This window comes from Mastigoproctus giganteus, chromosome 1, assembly GCF_048544385.1.
Source record: "Mastigoproctus giganteus isolate SK-2022 chromosome 1, ASM4854438v1, whole genome shotgun sequence".
NCBI classification, from domain to species: Eukaryota; Metazoa; Arthropoda; class Arachnida; order Uropygi; family Thelyphonidae; genus Mastigoproctus; species Mastigoproctus giganteus.
In genome coordinates this window covers 36,083,343-36,108,795 of record NC_143575.1, presented here as the reverse complement: position 1 = coordinate 36,108,795, position 25,453 = coordinate 36,083,343, and the positions used below count along the sequence as shown (strand labels likewise).

Genomic DNA, 25,453 nt, shown 5'->3' with positions numbered 1-25,453 from the left:
GAAACAGATCTGGAGACAGAGCAGAATCCTGAGGAAACTGTGATGCTGCGAGAATCAAAGTAATTCGAAAGGAGACGGTAAATAGGAGCAAAGACCTCAGCCTCTCTGGACCTCGCCAGGACACTCGGCCACCAAACAGTGTCGAATGCCCCTTTGAAATCAACAAAGAAACCGAAGACATATTTAGAATTAGAATTTTGAACAGAACTCAAAACCTGACTAATAGCATCAACAGAAGACCTTCACGTGTAAAGCCAAATTGAAGTGGGGAACTTAGGTTTCTGTCTAAATAGTAATTTAGAAGACGAGAAACAATTAATTTTTCAAAGACTTTGCCAAGGATGGGCAACAGTGCAATGGGCCTGTAAGAGGCCGGATCATTGGAGGGTTTGTCAAAGGACTTGAGCAGAAGTTTAAGTCTAGCCTGTTTCCAAGCCAGCAGGAATAATCTCGAAGACAGACAAGCATTCAAAAGATTTAATATAATTAATGGGCAATTTTTCCAAAATCTTTTAAGTACAGAAACCTCAAGGGGATCCTGTCCAGGATATTTACCATCCCTTAAGGTTGAGATAGCAGATTCCAGCTCAGTATCCGTAAAAGGAGCTTCGGTTCGGGGCCCTTGGTATGATAAATGATCTAATCTCATTGTAGTTTGGATGGTGTTTTCACAGGAGGCAGTGTCCTCATGGAGCAAGCCGTCCAAGATGGCATTAATTGATAAATTCCAGTCCAGGGTTTCATTACCATTTACAATAATAGAAGAAAGACCATCGCCGGGATGAACCTTGTTAGTAACAAGTTTGTAGGGTAATCCCCACGGATCTTCATTTATGTTATGCTGAATAAATCTTGCCCAGGCAAGTTTCTTCTCTTGGAAAATGGTATTGAAAAAACTCCTTCTATTGGATTTATACAACTCAACAAGTCTGTCAATATCATCTCTGGGCCTGTTAGCTCTCTGAAAATTACGACGAGCATTTTGTAAGTTTCTTCTGAGAATTGTGAGATTTGGGGTCCACCATTGAAACACCGTTCATTTTTCGTTTTTTCTTTTTTAGATTGGACTTGCAGACAGTGATTAGAATCTCTTGAACCCTAGAAACCTGCATATCAGCAGGAAACGAGCCAAGTTGGACAATTATTTCTTCTGAAATAAGCTCACGAATCTTTACATCAAAGATATTCCAATCAGTGTGTTTTGTCTTAAACCGCGAGAAGTCAAAACAGCACCTAATAACCCTAGGATTGTTTGTTGCTTAGACTGATCATAAAAGTGATGACATTGTGGTCGCTCGAGCACTACAAAGTATGGCTAAGCCAGTTGGAAATGCTATAACCAAGAGTAGAGTTTGAAAGGGTAATGTCAATATAAGATTGACCCAGAGAAGAAACAAAAGTAGGCAGATGACCTGGGGTATTCAACAGAGTGAGGTTATTGGACTGAATAAGCTCCTCCAAAAGTTCACTTTTAGAGTCTGTTTTTTTTTTTTTTGGTAGTTGTTGGCGCATTGGCTTCTGTGGCCATAATGCACCTCCCAATGTTTTTGCAGTACTTTAATCCAAGCCCGAGGCGGGATTCCAACCCGCGACCTTTGGGTTGCCAGGCAGCCACCTGGCTAAGAGTCTGTAGTAGGGCTACAGAGTCTGTAGCCCTACTACAGACTCTGTATCGGCTTTAGAGTCTGTAGTAGGGCTATTCCAAAGCTGGGAGTGAGCATGAGCATCCATCATAAAAATGACAGGAAAACCAGATAAACAGATCAAAACGTATTCCATGTAATTTAGAAATGGCTGTATATCCTGCCCGGCATGACTACATTGAGCATACAGAGAAACCACATAAATTTTTCCAAAACAGCCTTCCAAGCGGCATGTGTGGAGCAGAGACTAGAAATTTTTGTTGCAGTAATGAGGGGGTCAGCAACCACCAGGGCGACCCAAACCCTGGTAGGGGCATTACCCCTGTCACCGACCGTAACAAGGTTTGAAGAAATAATGCGACAGCTGAGAGAGCGAGGCCCTTGACCACACCCTTATAAGAATACAGTTCTTGTAACCCTAAAAGTTGAAATTTGTGCTGGACCATTAACATAGAAAGATCACTTAAAACCGATAAAGATCGTTGACTATTTAACTGTAAAGTATATACACAAGACATTCCAGAGTTAGGTAAAGTCGGTCCGAATTTTTTTTACTTCTTGGGCTTTCACAAATTCAGGGCCAGTAGCATGGCAAACCAGTAGAGTGAAAATGAACTGAACCAAATAAAATAACAATAACAGAAAAATATAGGGGGAGGGTAAAACTAGGGGATGCCGCTAAATTTCTTTTAATTGGCTTAATTTCTAAAATATTTTAGGAACATTGCTTCAACACTACCCTTTTCTTTTTTACTCCCACCCCTATATTTTTCTGTTATTATTTTATTTGGTTCAGTTCATTTTCACTCTACTGGCTTGCAATGCTACAGGCAATATCCTATTTTAATTTAGTTTATTATAGGCAACATTGTGCTTTTCTGCTGCCACTGATGTTAGCTTGTCTATTTTTCTTATTTATTTTTCAGTAATTTTTATTTCTTTATTTAAGTTGATCATATTTAAATGGAGGTAGCGTGACGATGTGCTAACGCTGCGTTCATACCGCCATCTATAACCTAATTTGTTTCTGTATATTTTCAGTTCAACTAATTGTTTTGTCAGTGGTGTGGTTTGGCCATGCGAGTACTAGGCTTTCTGTTTTATTATTTTTCGCTGCATAAGGACCGCTATGCAAATCTATTGCATAGGCGATTTGATCTTGGTATCATTCCGTCGTTGCATGGATTTCTTTAGCGTTCGAAATGCAGTGATTCCCTGACTATTATTGGCCTCGTGGTTCTCTGTCGAGATGGGGCATAATGGTCAGTCTATTTTATTTTTTAATTTTCAGTTTATTTGGTCGTGTAATGTTGTTAGTTTACGTTTCCACCTTAGTGAGATTTCACATAATTCGGAAACTGGTGCTTACTAGGGGGCGCCGCCAAAAAAAAAAAAAAAAATCTTTTAATTGGCTTAATTTCTAAATTATTTTAGGAACGTTGTTTCAACACTACCTTTTCCTTTTTTACCCCCTCCCCTATATTTTTCTGTTATTTTATTTGGTTCAGTTCATTTATATATATATATATATATATATATATATATATATATATATATATATATAATAAAACAAAAATTGAGCCTTACTAGTTCAAGATATAAAATAGAGGCAAATGAAGATGTGTGATAGAATAGTTATGCAGATTTAACAGAACGGATTAATGTAATTGAACTAACGATTAAATACTGCATTATGATGAAATATGTGTATATCTCTCTCACACACACCGGAGCAATATGGCCTTAGTTATTATTATTATCCATTTATTAACCACAAGGTACTGTGGATCACCCCGGGACGGCAGTGTGCCAGCAGGGTGAGTTATTTTCATACTGAGGTGCGAGGAACCACATGTACAGTGCTTGTAAGGGTAAACCAGAGAGGGTGGCAGGAGTAGCGGCGTTCACCTCTTGTCTTCTTTGTGCCAGAGTTGCTAATGGCCGACCGGGCTAGCCGGGTGGGTAAAGTGCCTGCCTGGCAACCCAAAGGTCGCGGGTTCGATTCCCGCCTCGGGCTTGGAGCAAAGTACTGCAAAAACCTTGGAAGGTGCATTATGGCCACAGAAGCCTATGCGCCAACAACTACCAAAAAAAAAAGTTGCTAATGTTCCTAAAAACCAAATAACACACACACACACTCCACTGTATTATGACCACCCTGATGCAATAAAGATATATGCACCCTATTCGTAATGGGCCACATAGCTCGCAGTATAAATAGCCGAACAGCTCCGTACGCTAGTTCAATGGTAATTTGCATCTGGTCGTTCAAAGTGATAAAGTAGAAGTTATGGGACGTAGTAAAGATATCATGGAGTTTCAAACGGGCATGCTTGTAGGAGCTCATGCGTCGAATGCTTCCATATTGCAAGCGGCACGTCTTGTCGGTTGCTCACTGACCTCTGTGGTTAAGGTGTAAAAAGAAGAATGTGAATGTTCCTGGTGAGCGAAGGGTACAGCGCCTTTTACAGGCTCAACGGCAGGTTAGTATGCGACAATTGACATCGCAATGCAATATGGGAAATGCAACAACAATATCCCAAATAATGATGGGCCGAATTCTACGGCAAATTCTGTGGTATCAACAACACACTGGTTGCACACTAAAGGATTGGAAACGAGTGTGCTGGTCAGATGTCCAAATACTCGGTGCAACACACCGAACAGAGGCCCCTTTGTGAATGGCTCATGCAAAACGAGTCCATGGACCTATCATGCATGGTGCCCACTATCCAGGCAGGTGGCATTGATTGTTTAATATGGGGCAAGAACTAGAACCCCTATTGCATATGGACCACTGTTTCACTGGTGAGGTTATTTATTTACTTATTAAAACTTTCCTAGCCAACCTATGGCAACCCTGCCGTCATTTACAGATAATTTAGCAGTACTCTAATATACTCCCTCTCCTGTTTGCCCAATTACAGGGAGGGGAAAGACTATCACGACCAAAACAGATACAAATAAAAAAACTAAAAACAATCAAATTACACAAAAATACATATAATTAAATAACAGACAGAGTCCAAATCCGGTTTCGATCAACACATTGCAAAGAGCTGTGTCTGCTCAGAGTCTATCGGTACCAGGAATTCCGTTTAGGAAAGCCAGATAGAACTGCCAGTAGAAGGAGTTGTAGTGGATATAACAAAACGCTGGAGCTGCAGTAGATAAGGAAAAACACCATAAGGAGCTGTGTGTGAACAGCACAAAGAGATGCCGTGGCATTTCTTCTAGTGTGGACAACACCATGAACTGCCAAAGAATGTACGGGCAGCTCTTAGGAGATCACGTGCACCCTGCCATGTTGCATTTTTTCTCCTGGACTGAAACGGGATCTTTGAAGATGATGATGCGTCGTGTCATCGGGCCCTCACTGTACACGAGTGTTTCGAAGAATACAGTGAAGATATCGCCCGTCTTGTTCAATTGGATTGAACACTTATAGGATGTTTTGGAACGGGAATTGAGGCGTATTGATGATTATGGACACGTAATCATCATCATCATCATATAATTCTGACATTGGAAAGCCTAGCAGGGTACACGGGTCTGCAGCAATGCTGCAGACATCCGTGGGGATCTGCAGCTATGCTATGCTATGCTGCAGATCCCCACGGACGTCTTCAGACATCTGGTGGAGTCAATGTTCAGCGAACAGCGGCTATTATAATATACCTGTTGTGTTTTGTTATACGTGGGAGCGTGGGCGTGTACTTTTATATCTTAAATTTCTTTGTATATAACTCTACACTTAGTCATGTTTTCTGATTACTTCCCAAGTCCCGTTTTGATTTTATGGAATGAAAACACTACTATTTGAATGAAATGAGTGCATATGTTACGGGATAGTGTAGAATCCAGGCATTGTATAGAATGACTGGCAAAATGTGAAATAAACGTTTTTTGTTCACTCTCTTCCCATCATATTTAATGCAAATGAATTATCCCCACTTTTATGCAACAGCTAGCCAGGTGGGAAGGAGCAGCAGTGCGTAGTACACTCTTCTTGATTAGACCGGGGTTCGAGCCCGTGCCCACCAAATACGGAGGATGCGGAAAGGTCAGGGAATGACCACCGCATATCCCGGAGCAACATGACCTTAGTTGCTAATGCTCCAAATAACAAAATAACTATGCAACAGCATATGTGGGGAACAGTACTCTTCATATCTTACTGTTATTATATTTTATGGAGTGGCAGTAATTATTTCCCTCCATATTCAGTTCCATAAAAGTTAGAACTCTGATTCACTTACATAACACTTAAATGGCGCCTCGGAGCCAGGTGGGAAGGAGCAGCAGTGCGTAGCACACGCTTCTTGATTAGACCGGGGTTCGAGCCCGTCACCACCAAATATGGAGGTTGCGGAAAGGTCAGGGAATGACCACCGCATATCCCGGAGCAATATGGCCTTAGTTGCTAATGCTCCTAAAAACCAAAAATAATAACATAACACTTACATTACATAATTTTTCCAATTTACACATCAAGAAGAAAAAAAAAAATTTTTTTTTTTTTTTTCATACTTTGCCTAAGCATTGTATAGAATGACTAAGCAATCTATGAAAAAATGTTTATTCCACACTTAGGCGGTAATATATACATACTGTATATATAAAGTGACTAGACCCCCTGGGTGTGACTGAACCTCCTGGGTTATGCGGGACAGTCCCGGATTTAAATTCCTCCAATTATTAAGAAAATTTCATTCCACGGAAAAATATATTTAATTTCTGTTGTTTTTATTGTTAAAAGAAGTATGTATGTATTTTTATTATTTCACAGAAATACCTATATAATATAGGCATTTCCGTGAAAAAAAAAATATATATATAAAATCGATGTCCCGCATTGGAAAATTAATGATCTGGTTATTATATATACAGGTGATCCCCGCTTAACGCTGATAATTCGTTCCGGAAAAACAGAGCGCTGCCTTACAATAAGGTAACATATGCATTTGTAAGTTGCGGTCGGTGCCATAGGATATTTCCTAATCAGTAATAAACGGTAGTGAAAAGATGCACAAATGTCGGTCAAAATATTTAATATTCAAATATTTATACATTTAAAATATTCTGCATTACATACGTATATAATTATGTGGTAACTACTTACGTATCAAAATTAAACTTAAAATTCCAATTAAAATCATGAATTTAATTGATCTAAATCGATTTAATTTAAATGATGAATTTAATCAAAAAATGTGTCGATTTTGGGTTGGCCCTCTTCGAAATAAACTAAAAGGGTATTAATTTTAAATCCCCCGCAGCGTTACCACCCCAACAGTAAAGTCACCCGATCCTTCGCCGCTTTGAAACCTGGCATGTTTTTTTTTTTTCTTCTTTCAATATAAAACGTCTTTTAGACATTCGTTTCCACTAAAGTCCTGCTTCATCTATGTTATAAACTTGTTGAGAAGTATAACTCACAATACCCCTCTTCAATAATTTTAACAAGTTCTTTTTTGAAAGTTGTGGTTCCTTGATCTGCACTTGCGGCTTCTCCCCAGATTTTAAATCTATTCAACCAGCCCTTACCAATTTTAAATGGTTCCACATTTTTTTTTTTTTAGGTGAGTTTTCTTCATATCATCATATTGGCTAATCTCTCTCTCTTTTTTTTTTTTTTTTGTTTTGTAATATTTAACTTAACTGAATTCTGCATTGGATATTATCTTCAATAAAATTAGTTAACGTCTTTCCATTTCAATCCCAATAGTCGGCCTAGCACTAGTTGCTTGCAGTGGATCAGCTATCTTTCCCGCTGCTAAAATTAATTCTTTATTTTTTTATAATTGTTCTTACAGTTAAACTCGCAAGTCCTAAATTATGGCACACATCCGCTTGTCGTTGACCGGAATCGATTCGCTTCAAAACGTCTAATTTAATTTTCAAATTCAGTCTTTTTCTTACATTTATAGTCTTCGTACTGCGCTCAGACGTTGTTGCTTTTTCATTCTTATCGGCCATTATTAACTCTTCGAAAATGTAACTGCGTTGGTTGCATTAATTATGATACAATGTTCAAATAAACTGCCCGTTACGCACGATGTCTAATACTGTACTGAGTGATGACTAGACTTCGGATAAATGCGTATAACGCAAATATTACAAGCAGTATACTCGATCATTTTTTAAAATGTTGATCTCGGAACTACATAACAACTCACTGTACTGCAATTAAATTAGCGTGCGAGAAAATTTAACTGAGCGTGGGAAAATTTCTCAAGTCGTCGTGGGAAACGTTTTAATGCTGTTTTGCTATTCATTTTCAAGTTATCGACTCCATCAAATGAAACGATTTCATTAAATAAGCAAAATGCAACTGTAAAAGAGTTTTATAGTGATCTGTGACAGCGTTATAGTCAGATACGGGTTATAATATAAGAACAGCGTTATAGCGAATCAGCGTAAAGCGAACCAAGTTATAACGAGGGCTTGCTGTGTGTGTGTGTGTGTGTATGTGTATATATATATATATATATATATATATATATATGTGTGTGTGTGTGTGTGTGTTTTGAAAAATTAGTAATACAATACAGAATAATTTTCCACTTGATAGCTTGCTTCTTCATGCTAATTAGTACATGAACTTCGGTTGTAATCAGCTTAAATTTTATTGAAAATTTATAGGTTTCCAAACATGCAGAGAATAACATATTCTGAATGTACCTTTCTTAGGTCACTCATCTGGGTGGTAGGAGTAGGAGTGATGGCACTTTGAACCAAACTGACCAGGGGGGAGGACTTCCACCCCAGGTGGCGCTGCCATCGAAACACTTTGAACCGATTTTGTCAGCGGGTGGTCTTCCCGCTGACAAAATATTCGTTCATGAATAAAGTATTCATGACCACGCTCCCCCTCCCAACCACTAGGCGGCGCAGATGTTAAAACTTTGAAGGTGATGATGTCACCAATCACGTGAACCTTCCCATGATCCTTTGTGCAATCTCTTCTCAGGATTTTGATGTTTTTGACTTCCCATGATGCTTCGCGCTCACAGAATTTCGTTATTTTTTATTTTATTTTAAATTTTGCTGCTGGATGGCAGGCACATGTATATTTTTAAAAGAATTTTAAATGAGAATATTATTTTAAACAACATGTTAATGTTATTTTTAGGCAATAAATTAATTAGTGCTATTTTGAATTGTTGTTTTTACTTTAAAGTATTCATGAACAAATCAATGGTATTATTTGAACATAATTAAAGTATTCATGACCAATATTTTTAACCAATGGTATTTTGTGGTTGAAAGTGATTTTCAATATAATTTTTAATGAAGACACAGAATTATAATGAACAAAGTCTTTTATCGAACACTGTTAAAATTATTTACAAGGGAATCATTATTTTGATAAAATCTTGACACAGCTCTCTTTTCAAGGACAGTCCACAATTCTCCAATTACAAAAAGTATGAAAAGTACTATAAAGATAAGTATCTTCTGTTCCAGGGTTTGTGTTGAAAACCCTGAAACAGAAGCTTGTGCTGAAAACCCTGGAACTACCTACAAGAAAGAGAACATGTTAGAAGGTTATTATAATCCTACTGTGGTGGGGAGCTTTGCTAGTGTTAACGCTTTACAAAAACATACAAAATTACCCAAACATACTGTGAAAGAATGGTTATAAGGACAGCCCACATATGTGAGACACAGACAGCAACGAAGAAATTTTCCTCGTAACCAGATGAAAGTTCCTGGTCTTCACCAGACATTTCAATGTGATTTAGCCAACATGTCAAATCTTGGAAAAAGCAATTAATGGTGTTCATTTTCTTCTCATGTGTATTGATTGCTTTTCACGATATGGTTTGGTAAGACCATTAAAATCTAAACATTCACAAGAAGTAGTTAAAGCTTTCAAATCTATTTTTAAATAAGAAGTACCATTTAATATTAATAGTGACCAAGGAAAGGAATTTACTAATAAACAAGTGTGTGCATTATTCAAATCTAAAACTATCCACTTTTACACTACAAGAAGTGAAAAGAAAGTTTCTATGGCAGAAAGATTTATTCGAACATTAAAAGAAAAAAATTTATAAATGGGTTACATATTCAAAAAATGATAAATATATTTATGTGCTGCAAAAATGAGTGAAAACTTATAATGAAACTGCACACAGATCTATTGGTATGGCACCTGCAGATGTCACCATGCATAATGAAGAAACAGTGTATGCTAAATTGTATAGATCCCATCCAAAAGTTTCGGAACCCAAGTTTAAAATCGGTGACCATGTTGTTCTTAGTGATGATAGCCATAATTTTTGAAAAGCATTCAGAGGGAATTGGTCTGAGGGGGTGTTTTTCCCCCTCAGACCAATTTAGACCTTATATGTTTTTCCCCCTCAGACCTTTAGACCTTATATACTACAGGGTTTCACCCTGTAGTATATAAGGTTAAAGGGAGAGATGGTGAGGTGATAGAAGGTACATTTTATGAGCATCAGCTGCAGAGAGTCAGTTTTGATAATGAGGTACCTGAAAATGTGTATCTGATTGAAAAAGTACTTGGGAAGCGTACAGTGCGTGGCCAGAGACAGTTACTTGTGAAGTGGCTTGGATACCCTGCATCCTACAATTCTTGGGTACGAAGCAAAGATGTTTTAGGGTTTACCTAACCCTACCAAGTAATGCAAGTATGGACTTGTATCCTGATAACACCCAATCACGTTTCAGAGTTCAGTTACCCCTGGAAATTAATCTGAGTGGGAAGTGGGAGGTGGCACTTTCTGAAATTCATCTACCAGGAGTGTGGAACAATATCACAAAAGGATACGATGAATTTCATGTACTTCACGATGATTATGACTCTGAACAAATTTTACATGTGCTTTCTTTAAAGTATAAAGATTACCAACATCTTTTAGCTGAATTGAACAGTGTTCATCCCCTTGTTTCATTTACAGTACACACAAAGACTACTGCAAAATATCAATTTTCAGTGAATGTGCATGGAAAAGGCAAAATACAATTGCCTGAGAAATTAGTAAAGTTATTTGGACTTCAAAAAGCAGGTGTATGGGGAAAAGGCTGCTGTGTATTTACAGATACATCTGTAGGTGAGATTGTATTACCTATCAAAGGTCAAATTTCTTTCGCCTCAAGTGCAAGAGATGTTGTTTTTACTCTTGTTATTGGTGGCAGTTACCAGATGTGTGTGTGTGCTTCCACATGGAAGCTATAAATCCATCTTTAGTATTCTTGATACAGTGTTGAGTGGTTTAAGTGGAAATGTTAATTCAGACGATACCCTGACTTTACATATACCAGAAAACTTTGCATTAGTGTTTCCACAAGATTCCTCAGGTTTAGGTCTTATGCTCGGCTTTCACCAGATTGGTACTAAATTGAGTGGAGCTGTCAGCGGGAAGTACCCTGCAGATATAAAACGGGGTTCCAACAGCTCTACATCCTTCTTAAAATGAGGCCTCCAGACCTGTATACAGTACTCAAAGTGTGGCCTGACCATTGCCTTATACAAGGGGATAATCACCTCCTTATCCCTGCTAGAAAAATTCCTGTATATCATTGACAAGACACCATGAGCTACTCTTGAAGACCATCTGCACTGCTCAGAAAACTTCATATCTGCCTGCACAATTACCCCCAGGTCCTTTTCATTCCCTACCACTGTTAGTGTGGTACCACAGAGTTGATACGTTACCCTGGGATTACTGTTCCAGCAGTGTACTGTCATTAGTGTCATTAAACACCCTGCCAACCTTCGTATCAATATCATTTCTAAATACAGAAAACAACAATGGACTCAACACTGAACCCTGAGGGACTCCACTAATAACATTACTCCATGAACAGCAGTGTCCACTGATTACTACTCTGTCTTCTCCCACTCAGCCATCCCTTTATTTATGGCAGCAATTTGCCTCCAATGCCACACTGCTCCAATTTGTGCAGCACTCTTCCGTGGGCAACAGTATCAAAAGCCTTTCTAAGATCCAAATATATGATATCAAAGTTATTCTTTGCATCCTGGTCCTTTGTGACTACATCATAGCATCCAATCAAATTAGTCAGACAAGACTTCCCCTTAACAAACACATGCTGTGTCCGAACTATAACTGAAGTCTTGTCTAGATGATCCTGAATTGCTTCTTTAACCAGTGCCTCCATTAATTTCCCTGGAACAGAAGTTAAACGAACAGCTCTGTAATTACCTGTGTCTCCTTTTGATCCTCCTTTGTGGATTGGGGTCACATTTGCACATCTCCAGGTCCATGGGTACCTCCCCTGAGTCCAGGGAAGCTCTCATAATTACAGCTAAGGGTTTGCTTACTTCCTTTGCCACCTCCTTTAATATAACTGGATAGATTCCATCCACCCCAAGTGCCTTTCTTATATTTATCTTTAACAATTTCTCCTCCACTTTACTCTCAATTATTACAAGATTATCTAGCTTACTGCCAGAGTTGAATACACCTCTGGCATTCCCTTCCCTGAATAACTCCTCATGTGTGAATGTAGATGCAAAATATTCATTGTTTGTTAGCTACCTGAGCAGGATCATCAACAGTTGAACCATCGATATCAAGTGGACCAATCTGATTCATCCCGTTCCTTCTAGAATTTACATAAGTAAAGAACGTTTTGCTGTTTTTCTTTGCATCCTTTGCCTAAGATTTCTCGTAATCTGCCTTCGCCTGTCTAACCTTCTTTGTAACCTGGTTACAGACAAACTTATATCTATCATAGGCTTCTGTGTCACATGTTAATTTATATGTATCCCATGCATTTCAGTTCATCTGACATCCATTTAGGCCTAAATCTCGAACAGTATTTCTTTGTTGGTATGAAAAGCCTAGTAGCTTCCAAGATTAATTCTTCGAATGCTTCCCATTTTGAATTTGCTGTTGGTAACATCATCAGTTGGTCCCACCGTATAGAATTTAAATACTGTCTCGGACCACCGTAGTCACCTTTTCGAAAGCAAAAACCCTTCCCTTTACCCTTGATGGTGGTTACCTCTTTGAATAAATCCCACTTCAGCACACTGTGATCACTGCCACCTAGTGGTTCCTTTATCTGCAGATTTTTGATGCATGAAGAATCACTACTGATAATCAGATCAAGAGTATTACTCCCTCTAGTTGCCTCCTGAATATGCTGATGTAGAAAATAATCATCCAATAAATCCACAAAAGCCTTGCTAGTGTGTGAGTGACCATCCCACAAATTCCAGTCAATCTCTGGGAAATTAAAATCCCTCATTACAAGACACTCTGATTTACTGGCCCACTCTATTTCTCTGCACAATTTCTCATTATACTCATCAGATTCATTTGGCCTATAACACACACCTATTGTCATTTTTCCTTTCCCAGTGCTTATGTGACACGAAACAGACTCAACATTGCATTGTCCACCAACATCAATTGGATGCACTTCCTTAGATTTTGTGTTTTTTAACTAACAGCCTAACCCCTCCTCCATTTCTGTACACATTGTACTCCCCAAATTCCAGTTCTACACTGCTTATGTCTGTGTGACACCATGTCTCTGATATCCCAACAATATCTGCCTTTGATGTCTTGACTAGCACTTCTAGCTTATCAAATTTATTAACTATACTCCTAGCATTGGTGTACATGCAAGTATACATGCACCTGTTTCTACTCTTAGTTACCCTAACACAGCCTATGTATTTACTTGTTCCACTATGACTCCCTGCAGTCCTGGAAATCCCCATTGCCTTGCTGTCCAGGCTGCTGCTCAATTGCATTTCAATAGAAGTAGTACAAGAATCACTTTTACCTCTGCCAGTGGCTACTGTTAATCTGTTAGTCCGTGTATTCCCCAGACTAGTAGTTTTCTGACCCACCTAACTTTGCCTCAATAGCATCAGCAAATATTCTTTCACCCTTTCTATTTAAGCGTATCCCTTTCCTGTGGAAGCAGTCTCTCCTGTTAACAAGCACAGACCAGGCTGAGAAAAATTCTGCCCCTTGAGCCTTGCACAATCTCTCCAGGGCCGAATTGATCAACAAGGCTCTCATCATATACTCCCTCCTATCGTGTCTGGGCAGAATTGCAGACACTTTCAAATTCAACTCTCACTCACGGCTTTTTTTCAGCATTGACTTGTACTTGTTAAGTAATTCTGCCGGTCTCCTACTCTTAATATCATTATTGCCAACATGTACAACAATATCACCCTTTGTGCCCTTAAAAGATGATATCTGCTCTACAACGTCATCAACCTTTGCCCCTGGCAGGTCTACCCTGGTCCTGTTCCATCTATCCATTTTGCCCAATATGTTTCCCTGACAATAGAGTCACCTAGAACAACTAGTTCCTTTGGGACCAGTGCATTCTGCCTTGGGGTTTGCTTGATGTTCAAGTGCAAGCTCTGGCATTGATGTGGCCAGCTGAGAGCTTGATGGGCCCCTCAATTTAAATCCTTCGAGGGCATCCACCCTGTCCTTCAAGCTCTGGTATGAGCCCGAACAATGCTGAATTGGCACCTGATTTCCTTGCACTCCTTACATCGCGTGCAAACACAAAGACATTCCCCTTGGCAATATCATGTCCCGTTCCTGATTTATCCACAAACATCAAACAAGTAGTGCATTTCAATAAACTGTGATTCAGAGGACAACTGCCCCCCCCCCCCTTCTCCCTTGAGCCACAGCACTTCCATTAGTTTGAGCCTTTTGCTTTGCTGCTCTGGTCTGAGTCATGATTTCTATTCAAGTTCAATAAAATTCCAATACGAAATATAACCCTAAACTTATATCCGAATGCAGTTAAAACACTGTATATGTATTTCGGTATCGAATGGTATCTCCGAGTTACGTTATATGACTTTCTTATCCCCCGTCAACTTATATGTATTAATTTATGATGTTACATTTGTAAAAACTAGGTAGCTATGTTTATTTAGTTAAAGTACAATTCAATTGTAAATGAAATTTAATAAGATTAATAAATTTTACTGATTAATTGATACTACTATACTTGCTATCTAGTTTTCCGTTAAACCTTACGCTATCTAGTTCGGCGCACATGTATCGTATAACAATGGCGGCAAGTTACGAACGGTTAATCTACGGACACGAGGTATTATTTACTTTCCAAATCACGCTATCTAAATTCAAAATAAACCATGGAGCTTGACTAACTTATTATTTTCTATAAGCTACTTATAGAAAATAATTTAATCTAACAATTAAGTCAATAAGGTGGCTAAGTATAATTAAAAACTTTGCGTTTGCAGGAGCTGCAAAACTTGTTCAACACGTGGATTTGATTCCCTTACCGATACTAAGTAATAACCTACAAAATCTCTATCTAAGTTCAAATTAAACTAAAGTATTATTACTATGAATATAAAGCAACTCTAAAAAATAAATTATTATGCCAATTTAAGTCAATAAAAAGAAAGCAAAAGTTCTATTTGCTGGAGCCCGTAAAAACTTCACCTCTGTAAACCCCACTCTGATCTTGAAATTCTCACTACCGCAGATGTGAAACTTTTTATTTTCTCCGTAATACTAGCAATATGGGGCATAAAACTAAACCGGTCATCTATTATTACTCCTAAATATTTAGTTCTGGGGACATATGGTATCTGTTGTCCATTAATCAAAACTCTAGGTGGTCTCTGATAATTAAGATGGTGATTAAAAATTATCATTACTATTTTCTTAGATGAGATTTTTAATTTATTAATATTAGCCCAATTTTCTAGGTCCTGTAAAACAGGCGCAACAACTTCTTCCAAAATCTTCCTAGCTCTGCCTGTGATACAAACAACCAAATCGTCCGCATACGCTATCTTGTGGCAGTGTGCAAGATTCCAAGAGAGTCAGTCATCCAGTACTTAGTTCCAAAAAAGTTGGACCCAAAACCAATCCTTGGGGACAGCCTTTATATATCCTCTTACTATATGACAGATGTGCTTTAACTTGAATACTCCGTTTTGAAAAGTAGTTCCTAACGACTTGGGTATAGCTGGGAAGTGCATTCAAGCTTCCTAAGGACACCTAAAACATTTTTCCACCACAGGGAATCGAACGTGCCCTCGAAATCGATAAACACTGACATAACATATTTCTCTACTGATATATTACAATATTCTATCAAATCATTTACAGCATCCTCTGTAGATTTGCCCTTTTGAAATCCATACTGATTTGTCTTTTCTAAATTGCGACAATCCACCATCTGTTGTATGCGAATCAACAATAGTCGCTCATATAGTTTACCCAAATTTGCTATCAAGGATATAGGTCTGTATGCTCTGGGATTGATTACCTCTTTTCCTGGCTTCCTTAATATCTTTAACAAAGCAGACTTCCATATTTCTGTAAAAACACCCTCCTAAAGACATTTGTTATACATGTTTAGAAGAACAACTGGAAACAGATCATACCTCTTGACTATAGCTACATTTTCAACCAAGTCTTGTCTGGGACACTTACTGCTATTCAACTTAGATACAGCTACTTTTAATTCTTCAGCAGTAAACAATTCCACATGCTCGTTAGTGCTGTACTCATCATTTTCTCATAGAATATCAACTTGTAATATATTATCATTTCTTTGATCATCCTCAGGAAATAACTTATCAACTATAGCTTCCACTGTAGAGATCCAGTTTATTGTCTCATCATTTCCACTAATTACTGTATTAAAAATATCTCCTACCATTATTTTATTTTTACAGATTTTGTGAAGAAGACCCCACGGGTCTGTGTTACCTGTGGTTAATACCAAATTTTTCTAAGCCTTTAATTTACTATCCATAGACAATTTATAATATTGTCTCCTTTTAACTCTATATGTTTCCTTCAATAGCTGTACTTCACTCTCCTCCCCACCTCTTATGCTGGTAAATTTTCCTGGCTCTAAAAATGTCTCGCCTATGATTGAACAATTCAGCTGACCACCATGGCACAACTATATTGCTTTTTAACTTTTCCTCCTGGTTGCATATTCCATAGCACGATAAATTGAATTTTGAACATATATACTAATTTCCTGAGCATTAAATACGTTAAATTCCATTACTTCTCGTGTAAAATAGTCCTGCCATAATGATTCTTTAAATCTATCCCAGTCGATCTTTCTATATGGAAATCTTCTTAAGTTCACTGCAAATCTGTATTGGTTCTCTGTATATAAGAAATTAACAAGGAAATGAATTGCACGATGATCACTATTAGTGTAATTGTCCTTAGTATCCCAGTCCAAGATTTTATTCTGGATTCCCACAGAAGAGACAGTCAAATCAATGTTGGATTCCCCATTTAAATTAGAAAAAGTACAAGGCCTTCCTGGTTGATTATGTACAGTCAAGTTATGTGAAATTACAAATTCTTCTAACAATCTTCCACGAACATCACTCTGATTACTATGCCAGAGAATAGATTTTGCATTAGAATCCAAAGTGACGATTAGGTTTGTATTGCCTAATACCATAAAAACCTTTTCCATATAATCAATAGAACAGGTAATATCCTGAGATGGAGGACAGTACAATGAAATTATGTAAAAAGATATATGCTCTACAGCTATTAAAACACACGTTGCATTTTGAGTACATAAACCTGATATAACAATTAAATTGATATTATTATTAAACACTATAATAGCAGATTTTGGCTGCCATTCTGATGATTGCACAATTCTTGATATTTCTGGATATCCAGCTACTTTAGACCGAATACTCTGTACCACAGTCACATAAAATGGTTCTTGTAGACAGATGATATCATAACTATACTGAGCCACAATTATGCATACTTCATCGGCTACTGTACATGACCTTTGAGCATTTAATTGCATAACTTTTATTTTGACTACTTCGCACCAAATTGGCTCTAGTAATATCCAACTCACTAGGGCAAATGTCCTCACTAGGCCTGCTCACCTTTCCTGTAGTGGACTCTGATTCTGGGCTCCCTATATATCTGGACCTAGGACAGTGGTGTGCAAACTGTGGGGCGTGACCCCCAGAGGTGTCGCAGGATAAATTAAAGGGGTTGTGGCAATTTTTGAATAAAATTAGTTTTTGTGTACATAAAAGATAAAAAAAAAACCTGTTATTAAAATTACTTTTTCAATATTGTAGGTGTAGAGACCTTATTACTCGAACGAGGTCTGAGATACGAATAAACCCTACTGCCATTCTATTTTTTTATGGTGGTTACACGTGTGCCGCAAGTGGCATTTTTACTTATTGTCTGTGTCGGGAAGACGCCTTAATTTTCTCACTGCCAAATTAATATGTACACAGAGAATGCAGCTGACTAGTGCCACTTCTCAGTACCTGGCAGTAGCAAGTGTGTTGCAGGCATGCCTTCTTCTGCTTCGTAATTCGGTGCGCTCATGTCAACTTAGATGTGTTTTTCATTCTTCTGCTACTTTTTATATTATCATTGTTTTTTAGAAGAAAAAACTATGTTTTACCATGGACAATTGGGTAATCAGAACAAAACGGCTGAGGAGTGATGATAATAATGTTGCTACAGATACACCAGAAGCTGAAAGGATAAGAAATGTATCATGTGACAATTTAGACACTAATGTTATTTCAAGTGTAGTGCAACCATCAATTTCAGGTAGAGAGCCATCATATTCCAAATCAAAAGTAATGAAAAAGAATAAAAAATATCAAGAGGAATTTATGAAGTACAGCTTCACCTACAGTGTTGATGATGAGTGCTGTCCTGTGTGCATAATATGTTAATGAAAAACTGGCCAATGAAAGCATGAAACCTCTTAAATTAAAAAGGCGCACACAAAACATCCATAGATAATGAAAAATGTTGACTCTTTTTCAAAAGACACACCGACGCCATGCAAGGCCTGTTCATGAAGAAACACACTGCAGTTCCTTGTAAAGCTTTAAGAGCATCATTGGAAGTTTCATATTTAATTGGAAAAAATTTATATATATAATATTAAAATATATATAATAAATAAAATTGATGCATGGTGAAAAGTACAGCAATAATTTAAAGACCATTCCTCTGTCCAGAGACACAGTCTTGCGGTGTATTACAGTTATCACGGACAACTTATTAAATCGATTGAGAGAAAGTCCAACTTATTGTATATGTCAGATATTGCTAAAACGGCGATATTTTGGAAGATTTTCTATTTTGCAAAGTTTGGAAGGAAGAAAGGTGGGCGAGAAGATTTTTGATGTATTTTCTTTCAAGCAAATAATCTAACTTGGAACAACTGTATTGCGATTTGTACTGCAATAACAAGAGGAAATAAAGGTTTAAAAGACAAAGGAAAGGAAATTGGTCCAAATACAGTTTTAATTACTGTATTATACATAGGGAAGCATTAGCATCGAAGGAATTGCAAACTGATTTGTACAAGTTTTAAAAGATGCGGTGTGTGATCAACTTTATTAAAAGTAAAAGCTTAAATAGCAGACTTTTCACTACAATTTGTAATGAAATGGGATTCGCTTATGAAACGCTTCTTTTATATATGAAATTGAGGTGGTTGTCCAGTGTCGTGCGACGTCTTTTTGACCTCGAATGCGAAGTTTTATTGTTTTTATTGGATAAAAATCAGAATCTTGCTCAATTGTTTACAAATTAAAAATGGCTTGGAAAATTAGTTACCTTATTGATATACAGTACTTGAAGAACTTAAAGTTCTTCAAATGATAAATTTAAGTCTTCAAGTACAGGGAACAAATATATTAATACTCTGTGATAAAACAGAAGCTTTCAAAAAGAAGCTTAATCTTTGGAAAAACGAATTTGAGTATAATAATACTGAAATGTTCCCATGTTTTTCTGATTTTGTTAATATTAATAATACTGAAATTTTAAAATTTAAGGATATCATTGCCACCCACCTAACGATTCTAATTAAGAATTTTTCTGAACGATTTAATGTATCTCCAGAAAAAAGTTGGCTGACCGGGCTAGCCAGGTGGGCAAAGTGCCTGCCTGGCAACCCAAAGGTCGTGGGTTCGAATCCCGCTTCGGGCTTGGATCAGAGTAAAATGCAAAAACCTTGGGAGGTGCATTATGGCTACAGAAGCCGATGCGCCAATAACTAACAAAAAAAAAAAAAAAAAAGTTATATTGGAGTTGTGATCCGTTGATTTTGAAATTTATTCATACTCAGAAATTACCATTCAGCAAAAGGAAGATCTTGTTGACCTGTCATCTGACAAAGCATTATGTGCTAGTTTCCAAACTACAACTTGTGAAAAAGTTTGGCTTTCTCTTTGAGACGAGTATCCAGATTTATCAAAAATGGGATGCAAGGATTGCTACCTTTTGGGGCAGCATATTTATGTGAGGTTGGCTTCTCAAAATTAACAGCTATAAAAACAAAACAGCATTCCAGACTTGATCCAAAAAATAACATGAGATTAGCAATTTCAAATATTGTGCCAAATATGGACCAAATATTATCGGTTATCCAGGTTCATCCTTATCATTAATTGTTTTGTTTTGTAATTGTTAATTTTTTATTGTTTTCTAAACTTAATTGAAAAATAAGAAAAATAATGTTTAATATGAAGAAAATTGTTTAATATTTTAATGTGTAAATTAAAAAGGAAACAATTTTTTTTATTCCTTTCCCAGTACTCGAATAAAATTTTCTGCTACATAATTTGTAAGATGCCGTTCCCCCCCCCCCCCCTAGAAATCTGGTCATCCTACCTTGGGGTTTATATTGAGGGGTCATGTTAATTTTATATTTAACAAACGGGGTCACAAGCAAAATAAGTTTGCACACCACTGACCTAGGGCACCTGGTAAGTGACTGGGGATGAATCAGGGTGATGAGATACAAAAAGAAGTGCATGAATAGCAAGCAACTAGAGAAATACTTCTCTAATGATATCCAGCTATTAGTTTCATGTTGGAAAATGTGAAGTGTAAGAGGAGCAGTTGAAAAACAGAGGTTCTCATACCATTGGTGTAAATAAAAGAATCATTTAACTTTTGCTGTTTCACTTTTAGAATCATCCTTATACAGGATGATTCCAAAAGGTCTTCTAAAATTGAGAGTTGTTCTGTTTTCATATGATGAAAAAAGTTCATATGAAAATAGATCTGAAAATGCTTCCTTGTTGAGTTACAGCAATGTTCTAATCTTGGTTAAAAGCATTGTTATAAGGTATTGAAGGCATTTGGCGGCTTCCACATCTTTGCAGGTATTTGAAAGAAATAAAACGGAAACAATTTTTTTATTCCTTTTTCAGTACTCTAATAAAATTTTCTCATAATTTATAAGAAGCCATTTTTTTTTTTTTTTTTTTTTCTTTTCTTCTCTAGAAATCTGCTCATCCTACCTCGGGGTTTATATATGTTTATAATATTGCTAGCATGGGCTCGCGAGAGCCCATTGTTATTTTTTTTTGAAAATTTGTGAGCCCATTGTTGAAACAATCATTTATTTTACAAATGAAATCCTGAATGCAATTATTGAGTCCCCAGCATTTTAACAGCACAATTGATCAGGTACGTATTTTAAAATTGCTTCATTTTTGATTTAATTACAGTCAGACCTCCGTTTAACCAACTTCTTTATAGCAAATATTTTTGAATTCCTCTTGGTAATTACATTTAAAATGGTTTCTGTTGAACGAGGAAAATTTCCATGTAACGAATGGATTAAGAGAGACAACTTTGTATGCATTGTTCCCACCTCTGGCCTTTAGGAAATTTAGGTAATTAGAAAGTGCAAATTAAGGGTGAAAAGGATTACCGTTTCATAATGTTAGTGGTGTCCATAAAACCTGCAGTCACATACCGAGATGTTGTGCTAGTCAATATGCTTTCCATAGCCAGTCAGAGGATTAAGAAGATTCCCAACACGGATAAAACCCCCTGGTCAACCCGTGTTATGGTTCCCCTTTACTCCGACAAACAAGCATATGTTTTTCGGTGAAGTGAGTGATCCAAGCCTTCCAGGAAATTTCTCCATCTATGTTTACGTGGTCACAGTAGCTGAATATCCGAGTGATTCAGACATTTTGCACAGTATTCGAAGAACTAGTGACAGTAGCAATGTGGTGGTGGGGGGATTGAGGCAACTAAGATATTATATAAACTTTACGAAGATGAAATGTTGGCAGATTTTGAAACTTCGTTGAGGCTTTCACTGTGTAGAAAATGTTCTAAACTTTAATGGCATACAGGCAATAATTAAAAAAAAAACTGTATGCATTATATCACCAATCTCCAAAAAAAACAGCATGAATTAAGGATGATTGCTAAAGAACTCTGTGTGAAAACTATAAAGATCGGTCATATGTTCGGGCCACGATGTAGCTTGTGGACAGCAATTGCTGGTTGGAAGAATTATCCTGCTTTGTGCAAACATTTTGAACCAGAAGTTAAATATTCTGGATTATTAAATTGACTTTTAATCTGGAATTTCGTAACCATTTAGCACTAATGATCAACATCCTACAGGAGCTCTCTTACCTTTCAGAAGCTTTACAGAATCACTATGGTAAAAGCAGGTAAATTAATTATTTGAACTATCAATGCTATTGCTAATTTGAAAAATTTGAAGGAAATTATGAAGCTAAAATTGAGAGTATGTTGAAGTGGAAAGAATTTGAAGGAATCAAATTCGAAAGTAAGAACACATTTAAAAAATTACCTTGTGACAAGTTATTAAATGCATTGCTTTATCCTTACAGGATAAGTTATTAATGCAACAGAGAGTGATTTTAAATTAAATAAAGAAAATAATCATACCTTTTGAAAGAAATTTTAAACATATGCTATTGGAAATCGTGGAATATTTTTGTCTCAGTGGCAAGACGGTGAAAACCGAATAAGAAATTTGTTTTCTGATAAAATATGAAATAAAAATGATGATTTTAGAGATCTTGTCAAAGACAGTTTATCTTTAAAATCAAGTGAAATTCCCTTTTCAGTTAAGAAAGCCAGAAATATCTTTGAAACCATTGTGGTGATTAGCAGTGCTGAAGCTGAGAGAGCTTTCAGCATAATGAATAATATTGAGTGAATGAATGAATAATGTTGACAGTTAAACACGTTGCAGATTATGATGACCATACATCTAAATGGAAAACCATTGCTTCAGTTTGATCTGGATCGTTATGTCAAATCATTCCTCTGTAATCATTGCTTAACTATTGAGCAAAGCAGAAGATTGACAACAAATATTAATAAAGAAGTAAATTGCATATGGCAATTTTTAGAATATATTTTTCTTGAATATTTTTTGTGTAATAATTTTTTTTCGTGTAATCTGTGATTTTTGTGTACTTTTTCTAGAAAGTTTGTTTTTTATGTAATATTTGTTTTTATATTGTGGAATGTTTTAGTTGTGATAGTTATGTTATTTATCATGAAAAAAAATGTGTACCCATTATATTTCCCTAATTGTTAAAAAAAAAAAAAAAAAAGACGAATAAAAATGTTGCACGTGTGCCGAGAACGAGCAGTAGATGGTTTATGTGAAACATCCTTAAGTTTCTTTTAGGTATTTTGATTTGTATATATTGATTATGAAATGAAAGAGCTTTTTTATTGTAAATATTTTATTGATCATTCACAAATTTACATTATTTCTGGAAGACAAGATACAATGGATTTATGATAACTAAAGTAAGCGATGTATACTTGCGATTGCAACATAACTAAATGTTTCTGGAAAACAGCGTCGATTGAAGTACCAATCTTTGTAGTTGAAGCAACATATGCAACTGTTAAGGGCGCCTAACAGTGCAATGTAACGAAAATGCGAGACAAAAAAACTAAATTGTTGACAAATATTTGTATTGTTGCAGTCATATGACAAATACTTGTATTATTGTAGTCATATGATAAATACTTGTGTTGTTGCAATCATACTTACAGTACTTCAGGAAGTATGATTGTGATGTCATACTATTCAAGAATTCTAGAAAGTTAGAACTCCAGACACTATCGTATCCAGTTATCATTGTAAGGGGAGGCATGATGACCAGTTTTTTAAGTTGTTTTTTTTTTTTTTAGATAGACCTAGGAACATTTTACACATTCATTAAAAGCATGGTTAAGCGGGTAATAAGCCCCATCTGTCCATCCCCCTGAATCCGCCCTGATTTGAGATATCATACCAGTCACAAAAAATGCAGGCGCCTCCGTAGCCAGGTGAGCAGGAGCAGCAGTACGTAGCACATGCTTCTTGATTAGACCTGGGTTCAAGCCCGTGAGCCACCAAATACAGAGGATGCGGAAAGGTCAGGGAATAACCACCGCATATCCCCGGAGCAATATGGCCTTAGTTGCTAATGCTCCTAAAAACCAAATAACAACAAAAAATGAATCACGTGCTCTAATCTAGGGCGAGCGTGGGAAACGCCTCCGGTGGAATCCGCAGATGACGTCACTTCTGTGACTGATCAAATTTACTGGGTAGAAAGTCGGAAAAACTGCGAGCCCATTGTTAAAATATTCGCAGCTCACCACTGGTTATGAACATCACCAGAACTCCATGTTTACTGTAAAATACAATCAAAATTACCATGGGTGTTCTTTATTGTATGATAGCCAACCATAGTTTTCTCACAAAAACTTTCTTTGTTGCTAAATGGAATTGAATAGATTAGAGCTTTTATGTGTCCCCACACATTAAATCCATAGGATGCAAATGATGATTGCAGAGGCCACACATTTATGACCTATCTAGTGGCCAGAATAACAGATATTGAGCAGATTGCAAGATTGAATATTCTGGAATATGGAGGAGCCTCATCACATACAGACTACATGCCTGCTCTCATCTGTAATGGTACACCTTTGAGCAATTCAGGCAGGTAGTTTTCCAAATACCGTTAATGTATCTATGTTCATATGAATTTTTTAAATTGTTCTGATGAGTATAAATTATTCCCATACTCTGTTTGTGATGTGCATCCCCCTTGCCAGCATGAATCAGAATGCATGCTGAAGGACAGTTTGCTTCCTGAAGGCATTATGATTGTAGTCTTAAGTTTTATAATATTCAGTTGTTTTTACATCCAAGTGTTTGAGATTACATTTTTGCAAGTTTGCATTTGATGTAGATTCCTTTGTTGCATGCTGTTTGGACATCAGAATTTAATGTTCTTACTATTCTAAAATTAGTTTGGAATATTTTTATAAAAAAATGTTTTCCTTTAATCTTTTGTTTTTTAATGTATTTAAAATAAATATCCTTTTTTTTTATAGAGGATTAATTTTTTTTTAATATAATTCATGAATCTTGATATTGCAGTTTTTGACAATATAATTTGAATTTTATGCAGTGGTCAGTAGTGGAGCATGTCCAGGAGGGCTTTTGTTGGATCAAGTGGCACATACAACGTGCGGGCTTCAGAACTTGCTCGAGAGAAACGCATCAAGACCATCCGTTGCACTGTTTTCTTTTTGGATGACTCTCAGCAGACATTCGAAATTGATGTAAGCTTTAAATTAGGTATTGATATAGTTATAATATTTTCAGAAACCTCATTCTTATTTTCCAGTGTGATGAGGGCTCTTGTAATAGACCCAATAACTCAAATGTAGAAGGAAGATAGAAAAACACTGAGTTATTAAAAATTAAACTTAATGAATTTTACAGTTTTTATATTTAAAATAAATTACTGTACGAACAATATACAGTAGACTTTACTGATCGTTGTTTACCAGTCGAACACTAATCACTAATTTAAAAAAAAAATAGTTTTATAACTATAGAACTGTGCTATATTGTATTAAAAAGTGTAGATGCAAGCTTGATATGCTCACTCATTTAGTAAGGAGTTTGTTTTATTGGCAAACACTTGTTAAACA

The 25,453-nt window shown here is 36.6% G+C and overlaps 1 protein-coding gene across 1 annotated transcript in view; it reads left to right on the top strand.

Annotated features, from left to right (window-relative positions):
* The window catches only part of Ptpmeg (protein tyrosine phosphatase Meg), a 526,004-nt gene that overhangs the window by 121,669 nt on the left and 378,882 nt on the right, over positions 1–25,453 (top strand). The window contains exon 3 of the mRNA XM_090379497.1: positions 24,925–25,078. Within this exon, the coding sequence (XP_090235623.1) occupies positions 24,941–25,078 (138 nt within the window). The 5' untranslated portion in view covers positions 24,925–24,940. The remainder of the gene's footprint in view (positions 1–24,924; positions 25,079–25,453) is intronic.